Here is a 27,995-nt window from a genome sequence, read left to right as displayed (position 1 = left end):
GATTTTTGGCATTTGATGCAATGTGTCTTGTCTCAGCGCGATTTTGGCTGAAAAACGAATTCTTTCAAGTCTGAAGTCTTGCAAATTCGTTCTAGATAAAGTGCTTTGAAGTCTGTCAAAGCAAGCGAGGAAGATTTATTGCGACTCTTTTCGAATATGCAAACCAAATTGCCTTTAAATCAGAGCTGACATAATTTGTTTTGTGTTTTTAATCTTCTCCAAACCGAAACACAGTTTGCATTTTATTTATCACTAGTATATTTTATGGCATTAACAAATTAAATACCTCATCTTCTGCGTAATTGATAACCTCTCCTGCGTCAGATTTTAAATTCTCAATCAATGCCTCCCCCAGATTCCCCTATCTTTATAAGCAAGTTCCTAATTATTTTCGCTAATGTTTGCCCAGCGTTTTTCAATTAGCGTCAACAAAGCAAAGAAATCATTAATCACACATGAGGCTGCTCAGACTTTCAGCTCAGTCATCAAATTTAGCCAGCAACTTTGTAATGTCCCCAGGGCAGTAACGCTGTTGTTTTAGCCCAGTTTAGTAACCCGAGAAGCCCGCTTTAGAGGGAGAAAGTCTGGGAAAAGCCAAGGCTGCTCGGCGTTGGACAATGTCAAACCATTTGAGGGCAATTAAGAGGCCATTTTGTAATGTTCTGCATACGTGTTTAGCAAATTATGTTTGCAGATTTATGGGCTCCACAAAATGAATGTGGGCGTGTGTGTGTGGGTGTTGCCACAAATTTCAGCAGACATTATCTGGCCGGGTTTTTATGACAAGGCCAGAAGCAGTCAAAAGAAATGGCGTTCGTCCCCTCTCACGCTTTTGGCCAAGATTCGCAGGGAACAGCGAAAAGGTCTCACCTCATTAAAATGGGAAATTAATTGCATTCTGCCACGGCCTCAAGGCAATTCAACAGGTTCCAAGGTGAAGTTTGCCACTTCTCACACACACACACACACTTCAGCTCGAGCCCATAAACACAGATACTCACTCACACAATCAAAAAATTAATTGTCGAGCTGCGGGGCTAACATGTTGCATGCATCCTTAGTGAAAATAAAATAAAACATAAGAGCCAGCTGCAACAAGGGCTGCGAGTTTGCATGCAGCTTAGTTTCATTTTGCGCCAGAAATAATTGCAATAAAAAAGAGAAAAAATTTTGCTTCTCGTCTGCACGCGATTAAAATAAATGGAAATTCAAGCAGCGCAAGTGAAAGCTTTCAATTTAATCAAAAGTAACTGCAATAAACGCTTTTTATACCTGGTAAAAAAAAAGTAATATACAAAAAATTGTATACGACTAAGAATAATTATTGTAATTATTTTTAAATTGAATATATTTAGCCATCTTACAACTAATGTTTAAAATGCAAGCCTCATTTTACCCCTTTTCGACACTTTCATCATACCCTGCCAAGCTGCATTCCCCTCGAACTCAAAACGAAACTCGCCAAAAATGTTGTCAGGAATGTGACGGCTCGAGCTTTGCCATTGCCGTTCGGCAATTATATAACTCAGCAGTAGTGCCCACTTGGAACCGGGGCTAATAAACAACAATTTAGTCGGACTAAAATGCAACAAAACTATATGATTTGCGTCGGAGCCATAACTCGCGAACTCTGACCCCTGGCACGCGAGGTGAAAGGGCAGCGAGAATGACAGGTGGCGCACAAATCAGCCATCTGCATGCGAATGGCTGTTCACATGGGCCGAAATGTGAATATGCGAATACGAATGCGGAATGAATTCGAAATGAATACGAAATGAAGCCGTTCGGTCGGTCGAAAGTCTGAGGTCAGTTAGCATTTTCCAGGGCGCTACGCATGGCAATCCATTTGAAAAATTCGCGGACCGTTAGGCATATTACTTGCCATTTCCGGCGGGGCGTAAAAATTCAAATTTGATTGCAATGCGGCAGAAACTGAATCACAGGCTGAAATCTGGGCAAAGGCCAAGTAAGCAAAGAACCCGAAAATAGGCATTTAAATGCAAAGGCCAGCCTTCGGCGATTGCAAATTAACGCTAATAAAGCAGAGGAGCGGCCGACCCAGCAATTGCATTCATTTGCATTTCGCATATTGTGCGATAATTGCCACAAAGTTCCCAGCCCGAAAAAGTATGCTACAAATAAAGCGGAGCTAGTTTGCAATTGGAAGTGAAATGGTGGCGAGCGAGGGGAAAACCGCCCAGCGATTGGTTTCCTATCTTATCAGTTGTCCGCAACTATTGATTCATTATCCACGGGCACAGTGGGCGTGGCCGCCTTAAATAGTGCGAATCAATAAACAGGTTCTGGGCGGGTGATTCATGGGTTAAACAAATGCGATAACCTCGAACCCGGAATCGAAATGGGTTGGGCTCTCACTTCAGCACCTGTGGTCAAGGGTATTTATATTTGGAATCCAATATTCGATTAAGTAAATTTAGGCGCGATTCCAATTTTGTTTCTTAATTACAGCTTAAATATTAATATAGGAACCTATATAATTTTATTGCCTTACTGATACAACTTATTTGCTTCACTGTTCTGCCAATTAAGGTGCTCGTTATTTACGTGGCTTATCAGACGTCGAAATGCGGCTAGATATAATTGCTATCCAATGGGTGACTTTTACTGATTGCTGTCCGTTTATCTCTGGCCATAAATTGCAGCTATTGCCCCACAAAATGCTGCCAAACTACGCCTGAGCCTCGACTCTGACCTCGACCCCAACCCAATCTCAATCCCAACCTGAACCTGCGCCCGGAACCACGACCAGAGGGCCAGAACCAGAACACAACTGTGATCATAGACATAACAACGAGGGAAGGAAGCCAGTCAGCCAGGCAGCCAGTCAACCAGGACGAAGGGACAAAGAGACGAAGGGACACCAGAGCCACAGCCAAAGATGAGGGAGTCCGGGGACACAGCCAGCAGCCTGCCAGACCGCAACTAGCCGATTTATAGATTCGCAGATAACGCCGGGCCCGGAAGTGGAGAGTGGCAAGTCGGAAGTCGGAGGTCGGAATCAATTGCCCGGCGATAGCAATCGGCAGAGGCAGAGGAAGGTCCATCAGAGCAGCGCACTCGCCATCGGAGGCTGTAATGACGACGATTGACGCGATGTAGCGGTGAGTCCAAAAGTTACTACACCCATAAAAATGTTCTTAAAATTCTGGAGAAGCCACTTTTAATAATCCAGAATCTGGAATTTAAATATTAATAGAAAAATAGTTTCATAAATTGAACGATAAAGATGCTCGTATTGAGTGACTTTTCTTTTGAAAATATTCCGAGGTGTTAAGAGTTGCTCGATAACTTTTCTCCAAGTGCCTTTCCATTTTGGCGGGTAGTAAATCTCAATCATCCATTCTTGCAGCAGACTTATGGTCGGCGAACGCGACAGGGACCGTGAGGCGGTACGCTGGGCAACGGGTGAATCAACACCGCTTCAAACCAATAATGGAGTATTACAAATGGTCGGGCAATTGCAAGGTGGACAGGCTGCTGGCCAGCAACAGCAACAACAGCAACAGCAACAAGCGACTCAGCAACAGCAACAGCAACACGCAAAGCAGCAGCAACAGCAGCAGCAACTCAAGCAGCAGCAGCATCAACAGGAGCTCCTGTATCAGCAACATAACGAGGCAATTGCAATTGCACGCGGACTGCAGGCTGCAACACCTGCCGACGTCGGCGATAATCAGCCGTACTACGATACAAGCGGTAATGTCGATTGGGAGCGGGCGATGGGAGCCGGTGGAGCTGGTGCATATGGTGGCGTCGGCATCGGATCCCTTCCAGCAGGCGGCGGTGCTGCTTATCACCTTGGGCCAGCTAATGCCGCAGGCCTCGTTCCTCGTCACCTTGATTACGCTGATGGCGGCCACCTTGCTGGCCCATCCGCCGGTCTTTCTGCTGGAGCACTGGCAGCAGGAGCAGGAACAGCAGCAGTCGGAGGAGCAGCAGGAGCACCAGGAGGAGCAGGACAAGGAGGAACAGCAGCAGGCAGCAAGGAGGTTCGCTACGCCCCATTCCCAGTCGCATCGCCAACGCACTCGATTCCCACAACCTCCAACCAGCAGCTCGGTGGCAGCGTCGTCGGTGGCGGGGGCGTCGGTGGTGCCAGCAGCCAGTCGATATCGGGGGGCGTGCCCACGGCGCACAGCCAGAGCAACACCACCGGCGCCCTGCAGCGGACACATTCCAGATCCATGTCCTCCATACCGCCGCCCGAGCCGTTCATGATAGCCCAGTCGAAGGCGGTGAACAGCCGCGTCTCGATCAACGTGGGCGGGGTGCGGCACGAGGTGCTCTGGCGGACGCTGGAGCGGCTGCCCCACACGCGGCTCGGGCGGCTGAGGGAGTGCACCACCCACGAGGCCATCGTGGAGCTGTGCGACGACTACTCGCTGGCGGACAACGAGTACTTCTTCGACCGCCACCCGAAGAGCTTCAGCTCGATCCTCAACTTCTACCGCACCGGCAAGCTGCACATCGTCGACGAGATGTGCGTGCTCGCGTTTAGCGATGACCTGGAGTACTGGGGCGTCGACGAGCTCTACCTGGAGTCCTGCTGCCAGCACAAGTACCACCAGCGCAAGGAGAACGTCCACGAGGAGATGCGCAAGGAGGCCGAGTCCCTGCGGCAGCGCGACGAGGAGGAGTTTGGCGAAGGTAAATGCGCCGAGTACCAGAAGTATCTGTGGGAGCTGCTCGAGAAGCCCAACACGAGCTTCGCCGCCCGGGTAAGTCCAGTCGGTTGGCCCGACCCTAAGGTAGTCTATAATGTCCTCAAAACCCCCTACCCCCAAAGAAATCCAGCACAGAGAAAGGGGATCTTGTAATTATAATGATTATTCGGATAACTTAATTTTCAGTTTAATATCTATAATATTATCTGGAGTATTACAAAATATCTTATATATGATTTATTAATAACATGACGGATTCCTTTTCTCTGTGCCCTCCCAATAATCCCCCCGATACCCAAATATTTTCATAGATGTTTTCGTATTGTGTTCCTAACCGTTAAACTGTGAACCGTGTCAATGTGAAGCGTAAGAAACCCTTTCAGTTCGATGCTCCCCGATATTCCCTTCCCCTACTTATATTAATCTTGTATTCAGTTCGATTACCTCCTGAGTTACTCTTTTGTAGTTGACCTTTGGTTCTGTGCAAAGTCACTATTATTTTTACACTATCGTCAGCTCTTGCACTCTGTATATAACTCACCCGGCGTCGGGCAGATCAGAGTACTATATAGTGTAAGAATAACAGCAACACATCTACTCTCTCTCTCTCTCTCTATCTGATTAAATAAATCCACCCTCAATGCTGTACAAATCTTGCCAATCCATCACTTGCTTTTGCGACTCAACCCGAAATGCTTGCACTCTGAAAAGATATTTAACCGATACTTTAACCGTTTAACCATATAACCGTTACTCGTTACTGGTTACTCGCTACTCGTTTCGAATGTCCGCCAGTTATCTGTACCATATGATGTGATACCGCCTAACAATATTCCGCTGCTTGGCGCGCAGATCCCCCGGGATCGAAGTTTGTACATACGGCTGATCTCATGTGAATATTCCATAGCGAAGTGCTTCCAGCTTTGTGTCATGTGTCGTACAGATCGGACGGGACAGTCCTCCTCCATCGAACGGAACGCGGAATTGCCCAGAGAGTTGAAGCGAATAGATGAAGATGAAGAGTTTTCGGCACCATTTGATTGAGTTTCCTCTATTGAGTTTCACCCTATGATTTCCGCTTCCGCCTAACCCATCCCCCCACCCTCCCCTAGGCTAAGATGCATTATATGTTTAGTTCGAGTTCTAGTTTTAGTTCGAGTCCAAGCAAACGAATCACGCGACGACACCCAGAGAGTTCCAATTAGCCAAAGATCAAGCCAGAACTGATCGAGCAACCGAAACTGCCAAAATTGTTTACTAACCGTTTCTCTAATCCAGTCTTTTTTACATCACACACAGTATAATTGCGAAATTGACAAGCCCTGTATACATACAACTATATATATTATATATCTACTCCGAATATTATTAATACGTATATCTCTTAATTGTTGATGATGATGGTGAAGTAATCTCTCTCTGTTTATCTCTAATGATCTCCCAAACCCCAAACACCCCACTGTAACCATGTTTGGGAATGGGCAATAAGCGATATGACCAGGCGGCAGGTGTGCTGTAGAAATCCTCGAAAATATTGTAACGAAAAAGGACTCTGGGGAGAAGTGGCCAAAGCGGTGTTGTAATACATTTCCATTTTCCAAATGCTAGGGGGGAAGTTCCGACTAGGATCCGGATTAGATCAGATCAGATCAGAGTATTCGGAGGACGCACGGTCCTTCATTCTGACTGGTCCCAAAATAGCTATAACGACCCGGGAACACCATCACTCACACTTATAAATACCACCATCGAATCACTCACGAAACGACCTCAGTTTGGCTTCAGCTTGTATTATACAGCCGATGATTTGCCCCGATTTATTGCGTTAGCTTTGGCTTTAACCAAGAATATTGGTGGGAGAATGGAAATAATTACAACATTTTTGGGTGCATCTCCTACAATTTTTCATTCGATTTTCGGTTCTGATTTTATTTGAATTATGTACTTTTTATTTTGAAACTTTAGGTTTTGAACTTTTTATTTGTTTTTATTTTATTAAATGTGTGGAGTGTATTCCAAGAAATGTCTGAAACCTTATTTAGATTTTTGCTAGAATGCCAGCACTCCACATAATTATAGTTTAAACTCTTTATCCAACTTTTCTGTTCCATTTAAAAGGAAATGAAAGATTTCCAGAGTCCTTTGCCAGTTGTACTTTTATCGTATTTTCATTTATGATTTTTCTTCGACAACTAACTCGATTTTCAGTCAGAGAGAAAGAAGAAACTAACCAAGATTTTAAGTTCTGTACTTTTTTATTTTGTTTTAATACCACGCCTAAACACATCCTTTTTTCAACGAAATGATAAATATGAGAACCAACAAATCTAGCTCTTATATAATAACCAAGCAGTTAGAGAACTCAGTTGATATCTTCGCCTCGTTGAAAGCGACAAACAACTCAGCAAGAAACCAAAGCGCGCTCACAAGACAAACATAAACAGAAAATACGCAAAACTCCAAAATAATTCAAAAACTTTTATTTTATTTGTTATACACACACCACAGAAACAACAATAGCGAAAATGGAAATACTTGATATCCAAATTGTTGTTCAGTTGTTTGCCTTTTGTGTTGATCTCTTTCTTTCCATTGGCGATGATATAGTATATGTACATATCTGAATGTCGTACATAAACCCTTGTATTCTTTCCTATATATTTGATGTCATGTCGTAATCTCGTGTGTATTGCATATGGAAGAAATTTATTTAACTCTCGTTGTATTGTGTTTTAACCAACTTCCTTTGTAAACTATTGGTCAATTGATTACCTTCAACTTTCGACACTCAAACAGAGACACAAACACCCACTCACACACAACAGATACACTTGGAGAAACGTCGACGGTGCCTTCGAAGTCTTAGCCCCTTAAATCAGCATTCAATCAGAGAACTGTCTTCCATCCAAGCCCCAAAAGAGCAAACGTAAAATCCATCGTCTCTGTTTGGTTTTCAGTTTTAGTTAGTCTTTTGATTTCGGTATAAGAGACCCGTACCCAAACTATATATCGATCGACCAAAATCTCCCACTTGAAATATTAACCCACCAAATTTGCTGCATTTGAATGCCACTAGTATAGAATTTCGTAGTCGATTCGTACTGAATTCTATAGCCGTTTGTATCGAATTTTGTTTGTTTTTTAGTGAGTCGAACAAAGTATGCGAACCAACTCATGCACCCACCGAAAAACCACCCACCCCACTTCCCCCACCCCTGAGAAACTCCGAAAAACCACCGAAAACCGAAACCACTAAACGTACAACCCGTAAAAACACTCCACGTGAACCAAATGCAAACCTGATCAAATATTTTAGCCGGAACTCAGTTCCCAACGACACACAGATACTCACAAACACACACACACACACACACACCAAAAACACGCCGACACTGAGCAAAAACACTGAAAGTTTTGCACTCCCCTCTTTTGAATTCAATTGAATGTGATTTTTAGTTTTGGTATTCATCTGACCTGAAGTTTACCCTTTTTGATCTAGATTTAGTTCTGTATGTACAGCGATTGCGATGAGTGCCCTTGTACCTTTGTATATTTGTATATTTATCATATGTATTTAAGACGAATCTCCTTTGTCCCGATTTTCTTGTAGCATGAATTGTTTTTTGACTGTTTTTGTCCTTATTTTTTGAACACCTCAGCTCATCACTTCTTTTCCACTGGTCACCTTTACCTTTCTCCTCACTTGCTTCCGCCCTGAGATCTTGTTCTGTTATCCAATCACTTTCCATTACTTGTAATTCAAGTGGATTTCAGCCAGGTTCAGGGAAGTTAATTCAAATTTGTTCTCCTTTTTGAGGCGATTGCAAAGTGTCCGAGTTTTCCGGTTTTGATACTTCACACATCCCTGAAAGAATAAACAATTAAAAAAACAAGCTAGGGTTTTATACGAGTGGATTGTAATTATTTCCGATAAAAAAAAATAAAGAAATAAAAATACATTTTTTAGCAAATGTTAAATAAACCTAAACTAGATTAGTTAATCTTTGAACTTTGCAGTAGTTTCCAATAGTTCGGACTACCGACGATCAGCTTTTTTTGCGCTTTGAGTTTTTTCACATCTTGTGGCTCTGTTGTCAGCGGCTTAATAGAGTTTTGATTTTTGTAGACCTGAGGCAGCAGAAACCGCTTCCGGCGACTCGCTACGCTTTGAAGTTTGTAGTTGTTGTGAGTTTAGTGCATTTTGAGTTCCCTTTGAGTTTTCTTTTCCCCGGAGACTGTGATCAAGTAAGCCAGCTAGGAGTATTGCGATATCATGTTTTACTTTCAACCCAGCGAACCCCTCCATCCCCGAAAACCCCAACCACCTTCATGACTGAGCAGCAATGGTAGCAGTTCCAAAATCCAAAACTACAGTATGCCAAAGTGATAATTCGCACACAAATTTTTTGTTTACGAAACCCAACTCCAATGCATTCTGTTCAATCGAAAGCGAAATAAGAATCGAAAGTAACTTTGTTTGTAAAGCCTCACCACCATCTCAAGTAGATTGTTGTACCCCCGCCCCGCCCCGCTCACTCCCGAATCCCCAAAACTTGGAATTTAATTAACTTTCCCGAAGTTTGACCAAGATCAAGATCAAGATCAAGACCAGACCACTTCAATTCAAGAACATCTCTCCGTAACTCTATGTAATCTAAACCCCGTTTCTATATTTCTTAGCCCGCGTGCCCTCTCGCACTCGTATCTACTATAGTATCTAGTATCTGTATCTGTACTTTGACTTTATTCCACTCCTCTTCTACTTTTCATCGTTGCTAACTAGCACATCCAACCGTTACCTCTTCAGTTCTTTTTGGTTTTTCGAGTTTGTGTATCCTTTAGTGCGTTTCGTTTCTCCTTACGTAATGACTCCTTCTTGACTATGTATCTTTTGTCTAATAACCATAACGCATAACCTGTATCTTTAACTTTTGTATCTATACGTAGCAAGCCATAAGCCATAAATAGAGAAGTCAGCTCATCCAACGAAGCAGAACAATGAAATTCAGCTTACCCCCTCCAAAGAAACCCCTAAAGTCCAATGTCCAATGTCCAAGATCCAAGATCCCTTTCCGATCCGATTCCGATTCCGTTTCCGAAACCAGAACTGCGTGGTTGCGTACAGTGGCCTACTATGGTAGATCTGGACCCTCACCGAGTTATCTATGCATACCACCTGGGGGGCGTGGCATGTCCAAGATGTTCAACCACCCGAATCTCTCTCTCTATCGATCTCTATTCGAACCCTCGAACGTCAGTCACACGCACACCCACATTCCACCGAAGAACACTCAGCCAGCCCACACCACATAAGCCCCGATTCGACTCAGATTCGGGTTCAGACCTCGATGCGAAGCCAGGCAAGCCACCCAACGTGGCAGTCCATCTGGCATTGAAATCGCAATTGAAATTTGCATTTCTGACAGGCCTCCTGTCCCCCGACAAATCCATTTCTCCCCCCTCCGAACACTTCAATCTGCAATTGGCAGTTTTTGGTAAATTAAATGTATTATTTAGAGCCAACCAATTAAAATTGTTTAAGTGTGTTTGTTTGCGGAACGGATGCGTCCAGCTGGCCGGAAAATAAATGCATAATTTCACGGAGTATCTGTGTATCCGTGACAGATGCAATTATTCGATGGCCTGACGGGCGGATCCAGTTCCTAATTTGATTTCGTTTTAATTTGATTTGGAATCCCTATCTCGTAATTGTAATTCCTAGCTCGTTTGGTACGAAAGTTATGCATTTGGACTTGAATTAGATTTGGATTTCTTCCTTTTGTCATTTGCTAGAACTATCATAAGTTTGAACCTCTTTAGTTTCCAGACATTACCTTCCAAGAGAAAACGAGTCAGACCCAAAACAAATACACAAACAGCGAAAGCTGTTCGCGCAACGATCGGTGATTTCTGAGGATAATATTAGAATATAGTTATATGATAATGTCGACTGCAGACCCCAAGGGTAGCGTCTCTTATTTGACGACGGAGTGCCCCCCCTGGTTCACCCTCATACCATGATAATAGAACCAATTAGACACACACACGTATAGCTGATATGTATGTAGGTGTGTTATGTCCTTGTGTTGCGTCATGTGATCTGTCCCCACAACAAGAACTCACACATACAGAACCCAGCCACAACCACAACCACACGCACACCACCAACCACTAGCCACTGAACCACTTACCACAGAACCACTCAGCCACTGAACCACTTACCACTCAACCACTTACACCCACACCATCCAGAGAAAGAGTTGATCTAGACTAGAGACCCAAAACTTCGAGACCTAGGATCAAGATAAAACCCAACCCATGTTTTGCGTTTGTGTGTTTTTTGTTTGATTTCAACCAACCTTTGTTTCTCTTTATGGTTTGTTTGAAGAAGAAGGATTCACGACGAATAAATATATACTTCACATATAGTACAGCAGCCTTTGAAAAGTACAAAACCGATCAGGAGAGCCAACCGACCCCGAGTGAAACGAAAACCGAAAGTTAGCGACCCCGATTAACAGACCCAGTTTCGACTAACCCCTCGATACAAAGCTTGATCCGAGAGACCAGGACTCTAACTCGAATGTTTTTTGCTAACCCAAAAACAGATAGCCATAGCCAAACAGAATCAAAGTGAACTCTCGTGGAGAGAACTCGCAGAACTTTGCTGATTGTTGTAACCGTGTTTTCGATTAATTACAAAACCAATTAGATGTGTACAAAAGACAGACTTGATTTGAATGAATGAACGTACCGTGTTATGTGGCTACCAAAAAAAAAAAAAAAAAACAAAAAAACCAAACAATTATCGAATATTTAATACCCCCAAAATATACCTATTATCGTTGTGATTTGATTGCATTGAATTGAATCTGAATCGTTGCTGAATCATGGTCTCGACAAAGTCTCGATTGTTCTTTACCGTTCGCAGGTTATCGCAGTGATATCCATACTATTCATAGTCCTGTCTACCATAGCCCTGACGTTGAACACCCTACCACAACTACAACACATTGACAACGGTACACCACAGGATAATCCGCAATTGGCAATGGTTGAGGCCGTGTGTATCACGTGGTTCACTCTAGAGTACATACTTAGGTTTAGCGCCTCGCCGGACAAGTGGAAGTTCTTTAAGGGCGGCCTTAACATAATCGATCTATTGGCAATACTCCCATACTTTGTTTCGTTATTTCTATTGGAAACGAATAAGAATGCAACGGACCAGTTCCAGGATGTGCGTCGGGTGGTGCAGGTCTTTCGCATCATGCGCATCCTGCGAATCCTTAAGCTGGCCCGTCACTCAACGGGCCTGCAGTCGTTAGGCTTTACGCTGCGTAACTCGTACAAGGAACTCGGTCTACTAATGCTGTTCCTGGCCATGGGCGTTCTCATATTTTCTTCGCTGGCATATTTTGCCGAAAAGGATGAAAAGGATACAAAATTCGTTTCAATACCGGAAACATTTTGGTGGGCGGGTATTACAATGACAACTGTTGGCTACGGGGACATCTATCCCACAACTGCACTGGGAAAGGTTATTGGTACTGTGTGTTGCATATGCGGTGTTCTGGTAATCGCTTTGCCTATTCCCATCATCGTTAACAATTTTGCTGAATTTTATAAGAATCAGATGCGCCGCGAAAAGGCCCTCAAGCGTCGCGAGGCACTCGATCGTGCCAAGCGCGAGGGCAGCATTGTCTCCTTCCATCATATCAATCTGAAAGATGCCTTCGCCAAGTCCATGGACCTCATCGATGTGATTGTCGACACAGGTAAGATCTATTTCGATCTATTACTCTACAATGAATGTGCCTTGCTTACGTATCTACTAAATTACTCGACCGAAGGGATCATCAAACTGATCCCGTGCGCCTCAAGCTATGCTTACTGTCCACCTAACAAAATAGTGATTGCACAGAAAAATATACGACTTGAAAAGTAGATTTTATTTTGATTATCAGTAGATTAATTACAATTCGTATTGTATGGTTGTAAATTTACAAAAAAAATTATGATTTATTTACTCTGTATATTTTCTGTGTAATGTCCCCATGAATCCTGCGAATCCCCTCCCTTTTAACTTTGCTTACTCTCGTGTAGTTTTGTGCATTAGCTGTCTAAGTAACCATTTGTCTCTTTTTCTTTTGGCATGGACTTTTGTTCTCGGCTTCTTCGCACTATCAGTTCGGATTGGTTTTGAATCTTTTTCGTTACCAGCTGTATCTAAATCCAGCCTAGAGGCGTGTATATAGCAATCACAGAGGTCGGGCGCGAGTCCTGCCTCTGCTGAGCCGTAAGATGATAGAAATTGTTGAACCGTTGATTATCCCGAGCTCAGACCCACGTTCGACCGATCAATTGTAAACTAGCTAAGCGATTTGAGTTACTCCTAAGTTCCGTAGCTAAGACCCACCCTACAAAACAGAAAACACCCAGCGTCACACGATAATGGTCAATTAGGCAAATGCTTCTGTACTTAGCGCATTAAGCGGGAAATTAGTGGGGTTTTCACTTGTACAAAGCACACCACCCGAACCCCCGAAACCCCCAGTCGACACCTCTGCTGTACAAAGCCGCGCGCCTAGAAGTAGGCAATTGAGTCCCACGGCCCTTTAAAGCCGGCGAAAGCCCGGGAAACCGAACCTAACCGAAACCCTGCAGCCCTAACCCTCTCAACCCTCGACGTGTGTTCTATTTTAGGCAAGCAAACAAATGTCGTGCATCCGAAGGGTAAAAGACAAAGCACCCCCAATATAGGCAGGCAGACCCTCGATGTGCAAAGCGCCCCAGGTGACTACATTGCGTATACGTAGCCTAGCCACTGCCACTCTTTCCAGCCACCCAACCAACAACAACCCGTACTTCTCGTAATTCTCTATTAAATGCCGTAGCCTTTGACAATCGCTTTCAATAGCCCCCAGACACACGGATACGAACACAGATACACACACACACAGTCACACGCGCCAACTACAACCACACACTATTGTACTATATATACTCTACTATATATTACACTTGCACACTCTCTCCCTTTGGAGTTTCCTCTTTTCGTCTTAGTGTATTTTTGGTATACTTAACAAGCCTCAGTAAAATATCGGAATAACAAATAAGTTTTGGTAGAGATATAGCTTTGTCTAGGTAGAGAATCCTCACGGCTTCAGCTTTATTCTGGCTTTTGCTAAGTGAAAGTTAAGTACTTGCAGCTGTCCTGGGCTTTGAGAAAGTAAAATATTAAAGATCAAAATTTATTTCAAAATTAATAAAAGAGTTGGCATTTCATTTAGCAAACATTTAAATACCATGTTAAGAAGAATTCTGTAGCTCACTATACAAAATAATTTTAATGTTTAAATGGTTATTTTCCAGAGAAACTTTAATAATAATCTTGATTTCAATCATTATCATTATCAAAGTAGAATTAAAGTTTTCTATGAATATCACAAACTCACAGTAAATATTAAAATAGTAACTTAATATGCAAAGTAGTTAGTTATTTGAAAACTTTATTGGAAGTTGAATTATAAAGCCCCCATTCTCGCTCCGCACAGCTGCAATCCGAGGTATACAAAAGCCCCGAGACGTCCTGTATATATAGCCAAGGATCTAGTGATTAGCTAGGCAATTGCTGTTGCAATTTGTTGCGTTGTTCGGTTTTAGTTTGCCTTCAGTTAAATTCAGTTTGCCTAACATAATTGCTGACTTCAGTTGGACATTTGCCAGAATTGCGAATTATACTGATGACATTTTGCTACTCATTGCTTGATTCTTGTTTTGATTCCGCCACAACCATAGCAAATTTGAATGCTCAACATAGAGTTACCATTTCGAACTCAATTGACGATGTCAAAAAGAAACCATGAAAATTATTATAAATACAACAAACAAACATTTTTAGAAAATTTTCAAGTGCTGATTACATACAGTTATATAATATACGAACACGAACACGACCACACACGAAACCATATGATGTATATGCTCATTCTCTTAGCCAACCGTAGTTGTACCTTAGCGAACCGAGGTCGTTTGGGGCCTGTGCCTAGAAAACTAGTCTCAACTACTCGTATATCTCTACCTTCAACGTGTTCTTTTCTCTGCTCTTCTTTTTCTACTTTCTGCTCACGACATTCTTTGAACTTCCAACCATTTCGAACCCCAAACATGAACACACACACACACACTCGTATACGAATTTTGAAATTGAAATTGCAAAACACACTGAATAAACCGTTTATTGACCCAAATGCGGCTGATTTTGACCTAGGCGAGAAAAACACGCTAATCGAGGCGCCGCCGCCGCCCTCCTTCGGCACGCCCCGTCGGCGGGCGCTCTCGGCGAGAATCCAGGAGCTGAACCGCAGTTTGCTGGAGGAGCGGGACGCCCAGCAGCAGAACAGTTCCAGCGACAACGAAGACAGCCGATAGGAAGTCGCTCCGCTCCAGCCGAAAGGAAGTCGCCCCAGAAAGCAATCGAATCGCTGGCGAACCGCTGCAACCACAGCAACAACAACCCGACCCAATAAACAACAACATACTCGTACAACAACCTACACTAAGCGAAACTAGCTAAGAGAATGACAGGCGATTGTTATTGTATATGTAAATTAGTCGAAAACAAATGCAATTTGTTACAAACACACCCACTCAACCACAACACAAACACACACACACACGGATCAATCACACACACACACACACAAGAGTCCTGGACTTAAGCGAAAGTACTTCCAGATGCAAAAAGAAAAGAAAAGAAAATCGAAAGAAAAACACTCGGTTAGCAGTTATCCCATATGCGTAGGCTTGCTTCGAAGCTTCAATCAATCAGAAACCAAGTGAATTGTGTACTTCCATATTCGATTTATTTTCCAATTGAATGTTGTGATTAAATGTAACTGTAACTGCTTTTAGGCGCCCTCATATCCGAACACACGACCACACGACACACTCACACTCACACACTCGTACAGACATGCTGTCACACACACACACACACATGCTGCTAAGAGCCCGTAATTATGCATTGCGCATACGCCACGTTGCCATAGGTTTTCAGTTTAGTAAGAGTTAGGTGCATTAAGAAGAACACAACAACTGTTTTGTGGTTTACTGCATCTAAGTCTCAAGCATTTTATATATCGTTGAGTTGTGTTAAATAGATTGATATTTTTATTTCCATCTATGATTTGCTGTCTGTTACCCACTTCCTGTGTTTGTTTTGTAAAGTGTGTAAGAGCTAGACGCAAGACAGCAAAGGCGTATGCTTCATCGTACTATCGTATATTGAAAGTTTTGCTAATGTCCATCAGCACTTGAAAACAAATCTAAACGAAATTTAAAGCCATAAACGAAGTGAAGATCGCTCAAATTTGCTGATGTTCTCCTCAGTTTGTTATGTCTTATTTTCGTAATTCGTAATTCGTAAATTCGTAAACGATTGCCTGGCCAGTTTTGCTAAATCCATTTGGTTCCAACTCGAACATTCGTCTGCAAGCAAAACTTTCAAGTACCCAAATGTGATTTGCAGTAGTGGGTGTGGCAGCATGTGTGTGAGCGAAATCTTCCAGGAACCACAGTGTTCCCCATATAACCCAACCAACCCAGAGTAGCCCAAAAATGCTAACACGACACGCCATTTCGAGAGCCAAACTCTGAAAATACAATCCGCGAAGCACAATTTTGATTTAGTCTAAATCTTAGCGATTAACTAGGCCTAACCTCTATGTAACTCCAAAAAAGGCATTTATCGAGCGCACTAGTCAAAAGAATTCCCTCCATGGACACGAAAGCACTCCAAGTGGTCGCCATGAGGTAAACCAAATCGAAATCGAATGGGTAATAAGAACCTTAAGATACGTGAAATCCAAAACGAACAACAAAAAGAGCAAGCCTTATTTATGAAATTAGTTGTTGTAGCTGTGAGAGGGTAAGCTTAGTTTTTAATTTAGAGAGCGCATCGGCGACATAGCGTGCATTAGGTATACCAATGAAATATACTCGTTCCAAATGTAGAGACATGAGAACTTAGCAAAAGATGGCGATACGTTCCTAAAACGCATAAGCACAACGGAAAACAAAAGAAATTGCCTTATTTAAAGCAAATTGCTCCTAGTTTGCAGCCATATACTCGTATAAATACTTTAAGATAGAGCAGGCCACACAACCAAAGCTGAAGTTTTGTTAAATTGTAAGCCCAATAAGAAATATCGAAAATATCGATACAAATAAGCGAGCTGAGCGGCTCGAACGAGCCAAGTTATATACAAATTATATACAGATTTTGAAACCCCTTTTGTGTGTGATATTCGAACGATTACCTATGATTTGCCTTGAGTTCCACATAGTTCAAACATTTCTATCATTGCGCTCGAAAAGCTGCAGTCCTGCAAAACAAACGGACTGACATTCAAAAAGCCTTTACGTGCCTTTTACCCGATATTTTTCCATGGTCCCTTGTTTTCTTACTTGTTATATATGTGTGTGTGTCCTCGACCTTTAATTTCCACATTATTATCGCTTCCGTTCCTAAATTTAATCCAATCTATCGCGCTGCATGCTCTAATCCTATGAACTAACCTATAGAAACTGTGTACGCTCTCTTTATGCTCAAGCCATGTATGATCGAACAAGAACATATAGTGAATATGATTACTTACTCGTACTCGTACTCGTACTCCTACTCGTACTCGTACTAATCCAAATGAATAACTGTGTACTGTACTCGTACTTTTGTGTACTACTGTTAAAGCCGTAAACAACTTTGTGTGTCTGTGAAATTAGCAATAAAACCAAAACCCAAATGTGCTGTATTATTTCATTGTATCAGCTAATCCAAACATACCGCCAACCCATGACTGTCCAAGGGTCGATATCCACACACTTAATTTGGTGTTCAAGCCTTGGCCAGCTTTTGAGTTCGGGCCTTGAATGCAGAAGGCCAGAAAAGGGGTTCATTTTACTTGCAACTCATTCCAAAGCATCTGAGCAAATTTTCCGTTTCCATTTACTCATCAACAAGTTTTCCGGGATAACGATACAAGATCACACCTCAACATAAATGGCGTGAATGACCATGAATCGAAATTTTGTCTGTTCGAGAATGACAACCACGAGAATAATGTTTCGCACATTTGTTTTGCCGCGTCCATTCAGAGCACCAAACACTAAAGTCTCTAAAAATGACCAAGCAAATAGAAGGTAGGAAGGACATTCTTCAAGATACTTTTTTCATTTCCACTCAATACTTTTGTAATAGCAATTGTTACTTTTTTCATTAACTTCTTTTCCATTTCCACTTTAAACTTCAAGTGTTGTACAAAACTATATATTTCAACTATACTTCGACAGGTTCATTCAGTTCAAAGATCCTAGGCCTTTGATTTCCGTTTCCTTTATTGTCAATAGAAAACTAACTATTAGCTTATTATGATTACTAACACCATGACTAAATGTGTTCCCTAACTATAAACTAGAGTTAAATAGCGTTATCAGCCAATAGCATCACTAGTTAACTAAATGTTGTTCCAAGCCGTTTAATCACACTCAAGAGTAAGCTCTAACTTAACCCCTAACTACTCTATAGACGTCGTTCTTCAATGTTGTTCTCACTGTACCCCACCTAACTGAATCTAACATATAGAACCTAACGTTTTGTGGTCGCCGTCGTCATCGTCGTCGTAACAATTACTAACCAAACTGAAGCGAAGAACAAACATTCATGGAACCATTTTCTTTCTTTTTCCCTCTTTTGATTTGAATCGAAAACCAAACCGAAACCAAAAACAAAACAAACGATCCAAAATCCGCTCTAACTCATTAAAACTATATATACGAAATATTTAACCCTGTGTATATATAAATATCACCGCTGGCGTCCGTCGGCCAAACAAATGCGAAACGAAACTGGCGACAAAATGCATTCATGGCTTCTTTGCGCGAACCCCGAAACATGAAATCCGAACAAACCGATCGTGAACCTGAACATATAATCCGATAACACCACTCCACCCACCCACACTGACACACCACCACCCACACTCACGAATGCCGAGCAGAAAAGCGCGAGAGCCACACACGATCACTCAAAAATTGGCACCGTTTAACCCACGCGCTCCGCCGATCGCCCACAGGCCACAATCTCTCCCAAACGGACGGGAACAGCACCGAGGGCGAGTCCACCAGCGGACGCAACCCGGCGACCACCGGCACCGGCTGCTACAAGAACTACGACCACGTGGCCAACCTGCGCAACTCCAACCTGCACAACGTAAGTCGTCCTTGGTCGCGTGAAATGTGTGTTCATGTTTGAACTGTGACAAGAATTCAACTTTTCATTTGAACTCTATACAAATGTTTATTGATAAGTTTCTCAACGTTTCCTATGGCTTGCATTGCAACGCCTATGATATTGGTTTTGACTTTGAAGTTTTGCATTCCTTTTCAAATCAAATTGCTAATAATTACGTATTACCTCAGTGTGCATATTTAAATTAGCAAAAATAATCATTTGGTGAATACTCGTTCGTCCCCATTCCAAATAGGGCATTCGAGGGTTGTAAGTACTCCTCGCCTCAGGACGCCATTAAACTAGACCGAATCTGTGTGTGTTAAGGACACTTTTTAGGAAGTACACTAACCGCTTTCCCTCTCGTTCGATCCAGCGCCGCGGATCCAGCTCTGAGCAGGACGCAGTGCCGCCGTACAGCTTCGACAATCCGAACGCCCGCCAGACCTCGATGATGGCCATGGAGAGCTATCGCCGCGAGCAGCAGGCCTTGCTGCTGCAGCAGCAACAGCAGCAGCAACAGCAGCAACAGCAGCAACAGCAGCAGCAACAGCAGCAGATGCTGCAGATGCAACAGATTCAGAAGGCGCCCAACGGAGGCGGAGCCGCACAGGGAGTGACCAACAACCTGGCCATAATGGCCGCCTCGAGCGCCGCGACCGCTGTGGCGACCGCCAGCACCAGCAACACCAGCAACACCGCCCAGGGGTCAGAGGGCCAAGGCGCCGAGGGAGGCGGCGAGGGGGCCGACGAGGACAACCTCTCGCAGGCGAAGGGACTGCCCATCCAGATGATGATCACGCCCGGGGTAAGTCTGCGAATCAGGGGGAGATACCTACTCATTGCCATACTCGCAATCGTACTTCTTGAATATCTTAATGTTTTCAAAGTTCCTAAACCGTAATCCTATGTATTAGTAAATGTGAAGCCGTTGAACTGGATCGAAATATACTCAAATAATTCTAATTGTACCCCAATTATTACTCACGTTTCGTTCCTTCTCATTTGCCACCAGTTAGCCGGGAAAATTTGATTGAGTTTCAGTTTTGTTTACCACACATCCTCGGTGACCTTTGGTTGTGTGTTCTTGAGTTCCCCACATTGGCGGCCTCTTTTTGTAGTTTTAGTATCCCTAGTCTGTTGAGCTTCACGTTCTTTCTTGAGTTCAGTTAAACAAATTCCAATCACCACAGAAATATATATGAAAAAAAAAAGAAAAACCTTAAGACCCTCGAGAACAGAAAGCCAAGTTCTTTAACAACATTCACACATTTCAACTTTTAGATTTTACGGGGACGCAGTAAGGAGGTACATTCAAAGTATACACAGAACTCAACCTACTCTAATACTCTACCTTACTCTACTCGAATGCATTTGTGCCACAGCTATATATCTTTTATATCTATTCGATTTTGCCAACCGATTAGTTTTGAATGGATTTGCGGATTGATTGTCTTCATTTCAGTGGCTGAACCAATGTTACGAATATTTTGTTTTGGGCGAACGTGCAATTGCATTGGTGTTTGCCATATCTACATGAATGACTATCTGATAAATGCGGATAATGTTGAACCATTTTTTAATTCTTCGATACTTTTCTTAAATCCCATTTGAAAGATTTTTAATTTCGGTATTAGTTAGTTTCTTTAGGTGCTGATTTACTTTACGAGTGCCTATGAATGGATTTTGTTTCTAAATTCCGAATTGGAATTGTCTGTCGGTCAAGCCTAAAAATTTTCAATTAATTATTTAGGTACTCAAAAATGTAAACGAATTTCCGCCGAATTGGAAAAAGTGTTCTACATATTGTATATATAATTTCTTTAAAGGATTTCGCTTTAAGAAATGGATAGTTTTAGAGCTAATAATTGTGATTTGCCTTTAACATTTTCTCAGTCTGTAAGCCAATAGTTTTGCTCTGCTAACTTCATATTTGCTGCATTTTTCTTAAATCAAAAAATATCAGAAAAATTGCCTTTTGATTTTCCACACTTAACCAGATTTTATCCGAAGTTCTGACATTACAACCTCATTTCTTCACAAACATGTACACAGTGATACGCCCCCTTATACAGTTTAGGTCTTTTCAAACAAGTGCAGGAACTTTAATTAATAACTAACTAAATAGAATAGGAAATGAACAACGATTTAAGGGAAATATATATTACTTTATGGAATGAGATATTAGTGAAAAGAAACTTGTACAAAATATAAAAGTATTTGCGTGAGCTAAGTGTATTCCAGGTTGGTGAGGGGATTCCCGCTCGGCAGGCTGATGAAGTCACTGGGACCGGCTCCACTGGTTGGATTGGCGTTACCCTGACTCGGACCCTGTCCCTGACCTTGTCCCTGAGCTTGGCCTTGTCCCAGCTGTGGCTGCTGCATGAGCAACATCTGCTGGTGGGCAGCCGTTCCAGGGAGACTAGGAGCGATGGCGGGAACGGGAGTGGGGCGGTCGTACTGCTGCAGCGGCTGCTTCAGCTTCTCCAGCAGGGCGTGCAGGTCCACCGTGAGCCGCGGCTGGACGATGCCCTCCGCCGCCTGGAGGCCCACCATCTGCGAGGAGAGCGCGTCCACGTCCTGGCGGGCGGCGAAGAGCAGCTGGTCGTGGGCCGCCAGCTGGAGCTGGGCGATCTGGGCGCGGATCGCGGAGGCGGCCACCTCCTGCTGCGCGGTGTGCAGGGAGGCGGTGATGCTGCGCACCTGGTTGGCCGACTCCTCCAGCTGCGCCTGCGCGGAGGAGGCCACCGCCTGCGCCTTCCGGATCTCGGTGGCCTCCAGCTGGACCCGGGCCTGGGCCACGTACAGGTGCTGCACGAGGTTGCGCAGCTCCTGGCGCCGCTGCTCGGTCTCGTCCTGCTCGGAGTAGGCGCTCGGCGTGCCCTGGGTGATCCTGTTCAGGGGGGAGCTCTGCTGCAGCTGCCAGTTGGGCTGGCAGTAGCCGACGACCGGGGATCCCGATCCCGATCCCGATCCCAATCCCGATACCGAGGACGGGGCGGCCAGAGTCTGGCCGGCGAGATTCGGAACCATTTGGCAGGTGTTCATCGCATTCTGATCCGATGCCGGACTGCCCAACCCGGAAGCTGTTGGGGTCGGGGGATTATAATCGAAACACTCTTACATACGGTTGTGCCCACCTAAAGGATCGATCTCCAGCAATCCCTCGGCGTCAGATCGCATCCTTCTCCGCTCCATGTTCTCATCGGCACTCGCCTCGCACTCCCCCGCCCACCGAAGGCGAGATCTTCTTCCGACTTCGCATTCCGCCTGGCTGACCTTCGATGCCGATTGCGCAGATAATTACAGACAGTTGAACTGCGGGTACATGGGATCAACTATTCATGGGGTCTTCTCAAGTATATGTACACTCACCGATCCAAAAGAGATTGCTTAGGCGCATTTAGAGCACATTTAGACCAAGTTGAGCCGGGTTCTGCGGCAGCAACCATTGAGCTGGAAAATAGAGGCTCGCCAGTATCTCTTTCATAAGTTTTCCTTTAGGTTGTCACTCGATATAAATCGAGACACTTATGCATTGACTTACTGGGTTTGAAGTTGTTTAGAAAATCGTTTGAAAATTTGTAGTTTTGAGAAGTTCTATTATCCGAAATGAGAATTCATGGAGGATCTAGGGAGTTAGGATCCCTAAGTTAGTAAAGCATACATATTGAATAGCAATCCATCGAGCAGGCCACACGATCACCCCCACACAGCTTGCGCCGCATGCCCACAGGATTATTGTTCCACTCTTCCGCTAACCTTACTCCACTCCTTACCTAACCACCTCTAATCCCGAGAACGCTCTGCATGCGGCATGCCCTGCATCCGGAGACCCACTGTACATAGGCCTAGATACCCGTATATATTCCGATTGCTAGCGACCGATGCCAAACGAAACACTCACCTGGTGCCTCCATCCCCACACCCAACTATTTATAGGAAGTGGCCGAGCTGCGGCGCCAGGTGGCCCTGGAGAACCTGCAGAACCAGCGGATGGACAACCTGGAGCAGGACGTGCCCGTGGAGTTCGAGTGCTGCTTCTGCACAACCAAGGTAACCGGGGGACGGAGCAGTCCCCATCCCGTAGCTGTGACCACTCGGTGTTCCCGTTTGCAATGCTCGAGCCGCTTTTCCGTGTACTGTGCTCTGTGTTTAGTCGCATGCCTGCACCCCGATTACATATCCTTATCATTGCTCTTTGGTTCCGTATCCGTTTCCGTTTGCGTTTGCGTTTCCGTTCCGACCAATCTCAACTAAACCCGACTAAATCATGCTCGACCTGTACATACCGCCGCATAACCGCCATTGGCAGACTGTGAAATTGTTAACCCATCAAATTCACACTTGGGGGCAACAGTTGATCCTGGGGTGTCACAGAGAAACCGAACCATTTAATTGAGGGGTAGTACTATATTTTATTTTTTAAAATATATATTGAAATGAATTTAATTACAAATAGAATAAAAAATTTAAGTAACTTAGTAGTTTTATATTTTTAATTTGCTTTTCAATTCTTTTCTCAAAATTTATTAGAGGTTTCTGTGACACTTCTGTTTGCAAATCAGTAGAGACTTGAGCTTCTCGCATAGGTCCTTCCAAACCATAGGCGACCCCGTACTCGACCCGCAGTAGTTGGATTGGTAGAGCAGCGAATACGATACCGCTACCGATACCTGTACCAGTACCGATAACAGTACCGATACCGATAACGATACCGATACAGAAACCAAACGAACGTTGTTGCAGGACCGCATTTGCGTCTTCCACGACAAGGAGTACAGCATCAAGCGGCTGGCCCGACCGCCGCCCGCGCCGAAGAACTACCTGGCCCTCAAGCGGATGCTCGAGGAGGGCACCATCGACATATACTACCTATGATCCATAATCGATAATCCACGGATCCCATCCCTGGGCTGGGAAAGGATGGTATTTACCCAGCAAAACCAGTGCCGTCCCCTTGAGATCGTTTCGTTCCACTTTTGATTTGTTTTCGTTTGTTTCGTTGGCTTCCTGTGCGATGGAACTGGATTGCAAATCGATTTTATGTTGACTTGTTTCTTTTCGTTTCTTTTCTTAAAGGGTTTGCCGGGATGCCACGGCGAGTGTATTCCATTGCGCGCGAATAGCGTTTAGCCAGATTCCCCCGACCCCGACGAGATATAGGAGTCTATATAGAAATCGTATCGGAAGTACTTTGTGCCGGCCGCATCGAATGCGTGACCGGGACGGCGAATTGCGAATTGCGAATTGCGATTAGACCTTAACTAGCTTTAAACCACCAACAAATTACTACTTAATGTTATTATTACTGATTACTGCTACGATTATTATTACTATTATGGTGTACTGTTATCATCGGGCCTGGCGTGACGTGACGTGAAAGCTAAAGAAAGACATAGCGAATTCTAAGAATTTAATTAAATTAACTAAAGCCTAATCTACCATCTAAAACGCAACCAGGAGAGGAGAGCAAGCAAAGCAAAGCAGCATGTGTTATTATTTAATTTAATTCAATTTAGTTTAATTTAATTCGTTTAATTTAGAATGTGAACCAAGTGACCGGAGCTTGAGGGCTTGACGAAAGTTTAAATCGATTCTTTTTGTTTACACTAAGCACGTAATTACAACTAGCCTAATACTTATCTATATCCTAGCAAATGGCCTTAGCCTTAAGTAAAGTAGCTGCAACTGCAATCGCCAAACTGAAAACCAGCAAACATCGAAATTAGCTGATACAACCGAAACAAAGATACAATTGTCTAGTTGCTCGAACAACCAATGTTAACGCTCTCTCATTATTAGTTCTTTATTTCCTGTTATCACTCAACCAAACAACCAAACAAGAAACCACAAACCGAATGGGAAATTCTGCAAATAAAAAACAAAAACGAACCAGTTTAATTTCTTTGTCAACTTTACCTATTCTATTCGCACTCGACTTTCTGGCACCTCACTTCTCTACTCTTTCCGTATTGCTCGCCTAGAATTTCTGTTTGGTTTCGGTTTTAAATTCGATTAGAGTATTAACCTGTATTAAACGTTCGCGTTGCGGAACCACTTCGAAGGCATCTTCTAGCGGTTTGGTAAGTAAGGCGTTTTGCGTCTGAATATCGAAACACTCACCTTTCTAGCGATTGCTCAACTTGGGGATCTGTCAGATTTTAATATTAATCTTCTATCCTATATGCTTTCACGAAAAATATTAAGTCTAAATCAACTCTTTCAATGCCTCAAATAACAAGTTGAGAAACCGCACCGCCTTTCTTTTGATTTATTAAATACGACTAAATGTTAACGATAAATAGCGCTGCACGTTTGAGTTTTACTTGGCGCCTCCTAGTTGCATGTTAATCTTTGTTATTCGAGCGAAACAACAAGTGACAATTCGCACACAATTAGAGAGCTAACACCAGACAACAGGTACACCAAACTAAATCAGACACTAACAAGCAGCCAGAGAACATTCCGAAAGCCCAACAATTCATGAAATTGTGGTCCAGCTGAGATTTTGTGAGCGGATTAAAGCGATGTGGTGGAGGTCTAACTTAGATATGCAATCTAATTTGTAATAATAATTAAGTAAGCTCCACCGTATCGGTTTAATCGTTGGCCTTGCATTCGGTTTTTAAGCTTCTGCTTCTGAAACTGCATCTCCTTTCAAAACCCCAAATCGTTGCAGGACTTCAAGGAGTACACGGATGCGGAGGGCGTGATCTCGCTACCCACCTCCGACTTCCACAAGCCGATCTGCCTGGAGATGCGACTGGCAGCCGCGAGTCGCCAGGCGGGAGCCTTCGGCTTCCTCTCGCCGCTGCCGCTGCCGCCCCCGCCGCCGCCGCCGCTGCAGGGACCGCTCCTGGCGCTGCCGCCCCCGCCTCCACTGCCGCCGTCGTCCGGCGGTGCCGTCCTGCTGCCAGCCATATCGCAGTCCTCGTCGACGTCCTCCTCGTACGGCACCACCACCTCCACCACCATCGCCCTGCCGCTCGACGTGTCCCTGCGCTACGGAGCCACCATCTGCAGCTCGTCCAACTTCAACTTCAACCACAACCTGAACAACAACTTCAACACCACCACGGTGGGCGGCAGCGGGGCCAACGGGTCGCTGCTCTTCGGCGGCAACTACAACTACAACGGGAGCAACAACAACAACGCCGACCTGGCCAGCGTCGACAGCTCGGACACGTACGCCAGCTGCCAGACGCACCCGTTCCTCTCGCAGGGCGACCTCACCGCCGACTTCAACGACGAGGCCTGCGCCCTGGACATCGACATGGACAACCTGTACATAAACCCGCTCGAGCGGGAGCAGCACCAGGGGATCAGCGGCTCCACGGGCTTCATCGTCGGCCTGCCGAGCACCAGCTCCGCGGGCGGACTGCGCGCCCAGGTGAAGAAGAGCGCCTCCGGGGACACGGCCCTGAGGAACCTGGCCTCCGGCGGCGGAGGAGCCGGCGGGCTGAGTCCCCTGGACGACGTCTACCAGAGCTTCGACGTCCAGGAGCGCGGAAGCCGGGTCAGCCTGAACGAGAACTCAGTGCCAAAGCATCGGAAGACGCGGTTCCAGCAGAGCTTCACGGCCATGCGGCCCACTGGAGCCCCAGCAGCAGGAGGAGTCCTCGGGGGCATCCGGCCACGCGCCCGCTTCGAGGACACCAAGCTGGACGACGAGATGGGCGGAGGCCGCGCGGAGGCATCCGGCGGATCCGGCAGCCCAGCGGCCAGCGGATCAGGCGCATTCGGCGCCCAGGGACCCAAGAAGAAGCGCTCGGTCTTCATGCCGGGCAAGAGCTTAGCCACTGCCACCAAACTGATCAACCAGCATTTGTTTGGCATACAGAATGTGGGCGCCAAAGGTGAGTTCACAAACTATACCTATTTAAAAATAAGAAGTCTGTCTTCTTTTGTTTATGTTTACCAACGAAACTAATATTCAATTGAATCCACAGCCAAGTTCGAGAGCAAGCATTCCTCATCGATAGACTCGATTGACGCCTCGCCCAATCTGGAGCACCACCGGCGCTCCAAGTCGATCCTGAAAAACAAGTCTGATATCTCGCGCGTCCTGTCCGATCCGGAGAGCGAGCGTCTCCTGGCGGACAACATGTCCGGCTCCGGCGTCTCCGACAACGGCACCGTAATGGTTCGTTACCCTAACAGAGCAATCCCTTGTCGAGTATTAATCGAACTCTTTTTGCAGGGCGAATCCGGCAGCGATTACTCACCGAATAAATTACCTCATTCAGTTTTAGCTAAGTCTATCTCCCCACCACCCCTCAGGCACCGCACCCTCATGCACCAGCGCTCAGGACCAGCGACCTTGCAATCGAAGCCCACGAAGTTCCAGACGCCCCGCTACCCCGAGGAGCAGGCGCTGCGCCAGGTGAAGCCCCTCCTCTCGCGCGGCCCCGCCTCCACCTCCGCATCCGCATCGGCGGGCTCCGCGGATGGGCAGCAGACCAGGGACAGCAGTCTGGGTAAGTGGCAACCGAACTGGGCGAGCAGCTGGCGGTGCTGGAAAGGTTTTTGAGATAGGTCTTGGTATCCAAAACAGGATAAATAAATAAATATTAATCATTATTGGTATATTATATATGTAATAGTGGATAGACAAACTCTTCTTTCCATCAGTGCCAGCTTGCTCCTTTTATCCTTCTCTCTCTCTCGTCCCTTCTCTGTCTTTTCCTGTGTCATCTTGTAAGTGCGTCCTGGGGTTTCCTTCGGCCACCACGAAACCAGAAATCATCTACAACCGTTTCTTTTCTCTCCCGTTTCCCCCGCTTGCTGGCTGGCTGTCAGTCACCGTCTTCGATGCCGCCTACTGAACTCCCGCCCCGAACTACACCCATCGCCACCCACATCGCATGCCCACGAACCCATGAAACCGAATCCGACACCGAAACAGAAACAGACACTGACACACTGACATCCCACGGAGAGCGGCGGCCGCCGATCGGGCGATCTGTTAGTATTACCGATCCGACCTATAAAGCTCACTACCGGCGATCTGAAAAGATCGC

At 44.9% G+C, this 27,995-nt stretch overlaps 2 protein-coding genes across 2 annotated transcripts in view; one reads left to right on the top strand and one right to left on the bottom strand.

The window, feature by feature from the left end:
* Positions 1-27,995, top strand: part of LOC108099084 (potassium voltage-gated channel protein Shab) — a 54,202-nt gene that overhangs the window by 24,171 nt on the left and 2,036 nt on the right. The window contains 9 exon segments of the mRNA XM_017202387.2: positions 2,664-3,122; positions 3,371-4,739; positions 11,617-12,460; positions 18,743-18,954; positions 19,349-19,780; positions 22,915-23,028; positions 25,655-26,831; positions 26,925-27,118; positions 27,176-27,452. Of these exon segments, the coding sequence (XP_017057876.2) occupies positions 3,378-4,739; positions 11,617-12,460; positions 18,743-18,954; positions 19,349-19,780; positions 22,915-23,028; positions 25,655-26,831; positions 26,925-27,118; positions 27,176-27,452 (4,612 nt within the window). The 5' untranslated portion in view covers positions 2,664-3,122; positions 3,371-3,377.
* On the bottom strand, positions 21,115-22,974 carry LOC108099086. The gene is given in 4 exon segments (XM_017202402.2): positions 21,115-22,058; positions 22,113-22,191; positions 22,193-22,290; positions 22,348-22,974. Coding segments are annotated over 4 exon segments (1,062 nt in total). The 5' UTR covers positions 22,376-22,974; the 3' UTR covers positions 21,115-21,201.

Source organism: Drosophila ficusphila, unplaced genomic scaffold, assembly GCF_018152265.1.
Source record: "Drosophila ficusphila isolate 14025-0441.05 unplaced genomic scaffold, ASM1815226v1 contig_288, whole genome shotgun sequence".
Classification (NCBI taxonomy): Eukaryota; Metazoa; Arthropoda; class Insecta; order Diptera; family Drosophilidae; genus Drosophila; species Drosophila ficusphila.
Note: the sequence above shows the minus strand (reverse complement) of the source record. Positions and strands in the feature narration are given on the sequence as shown.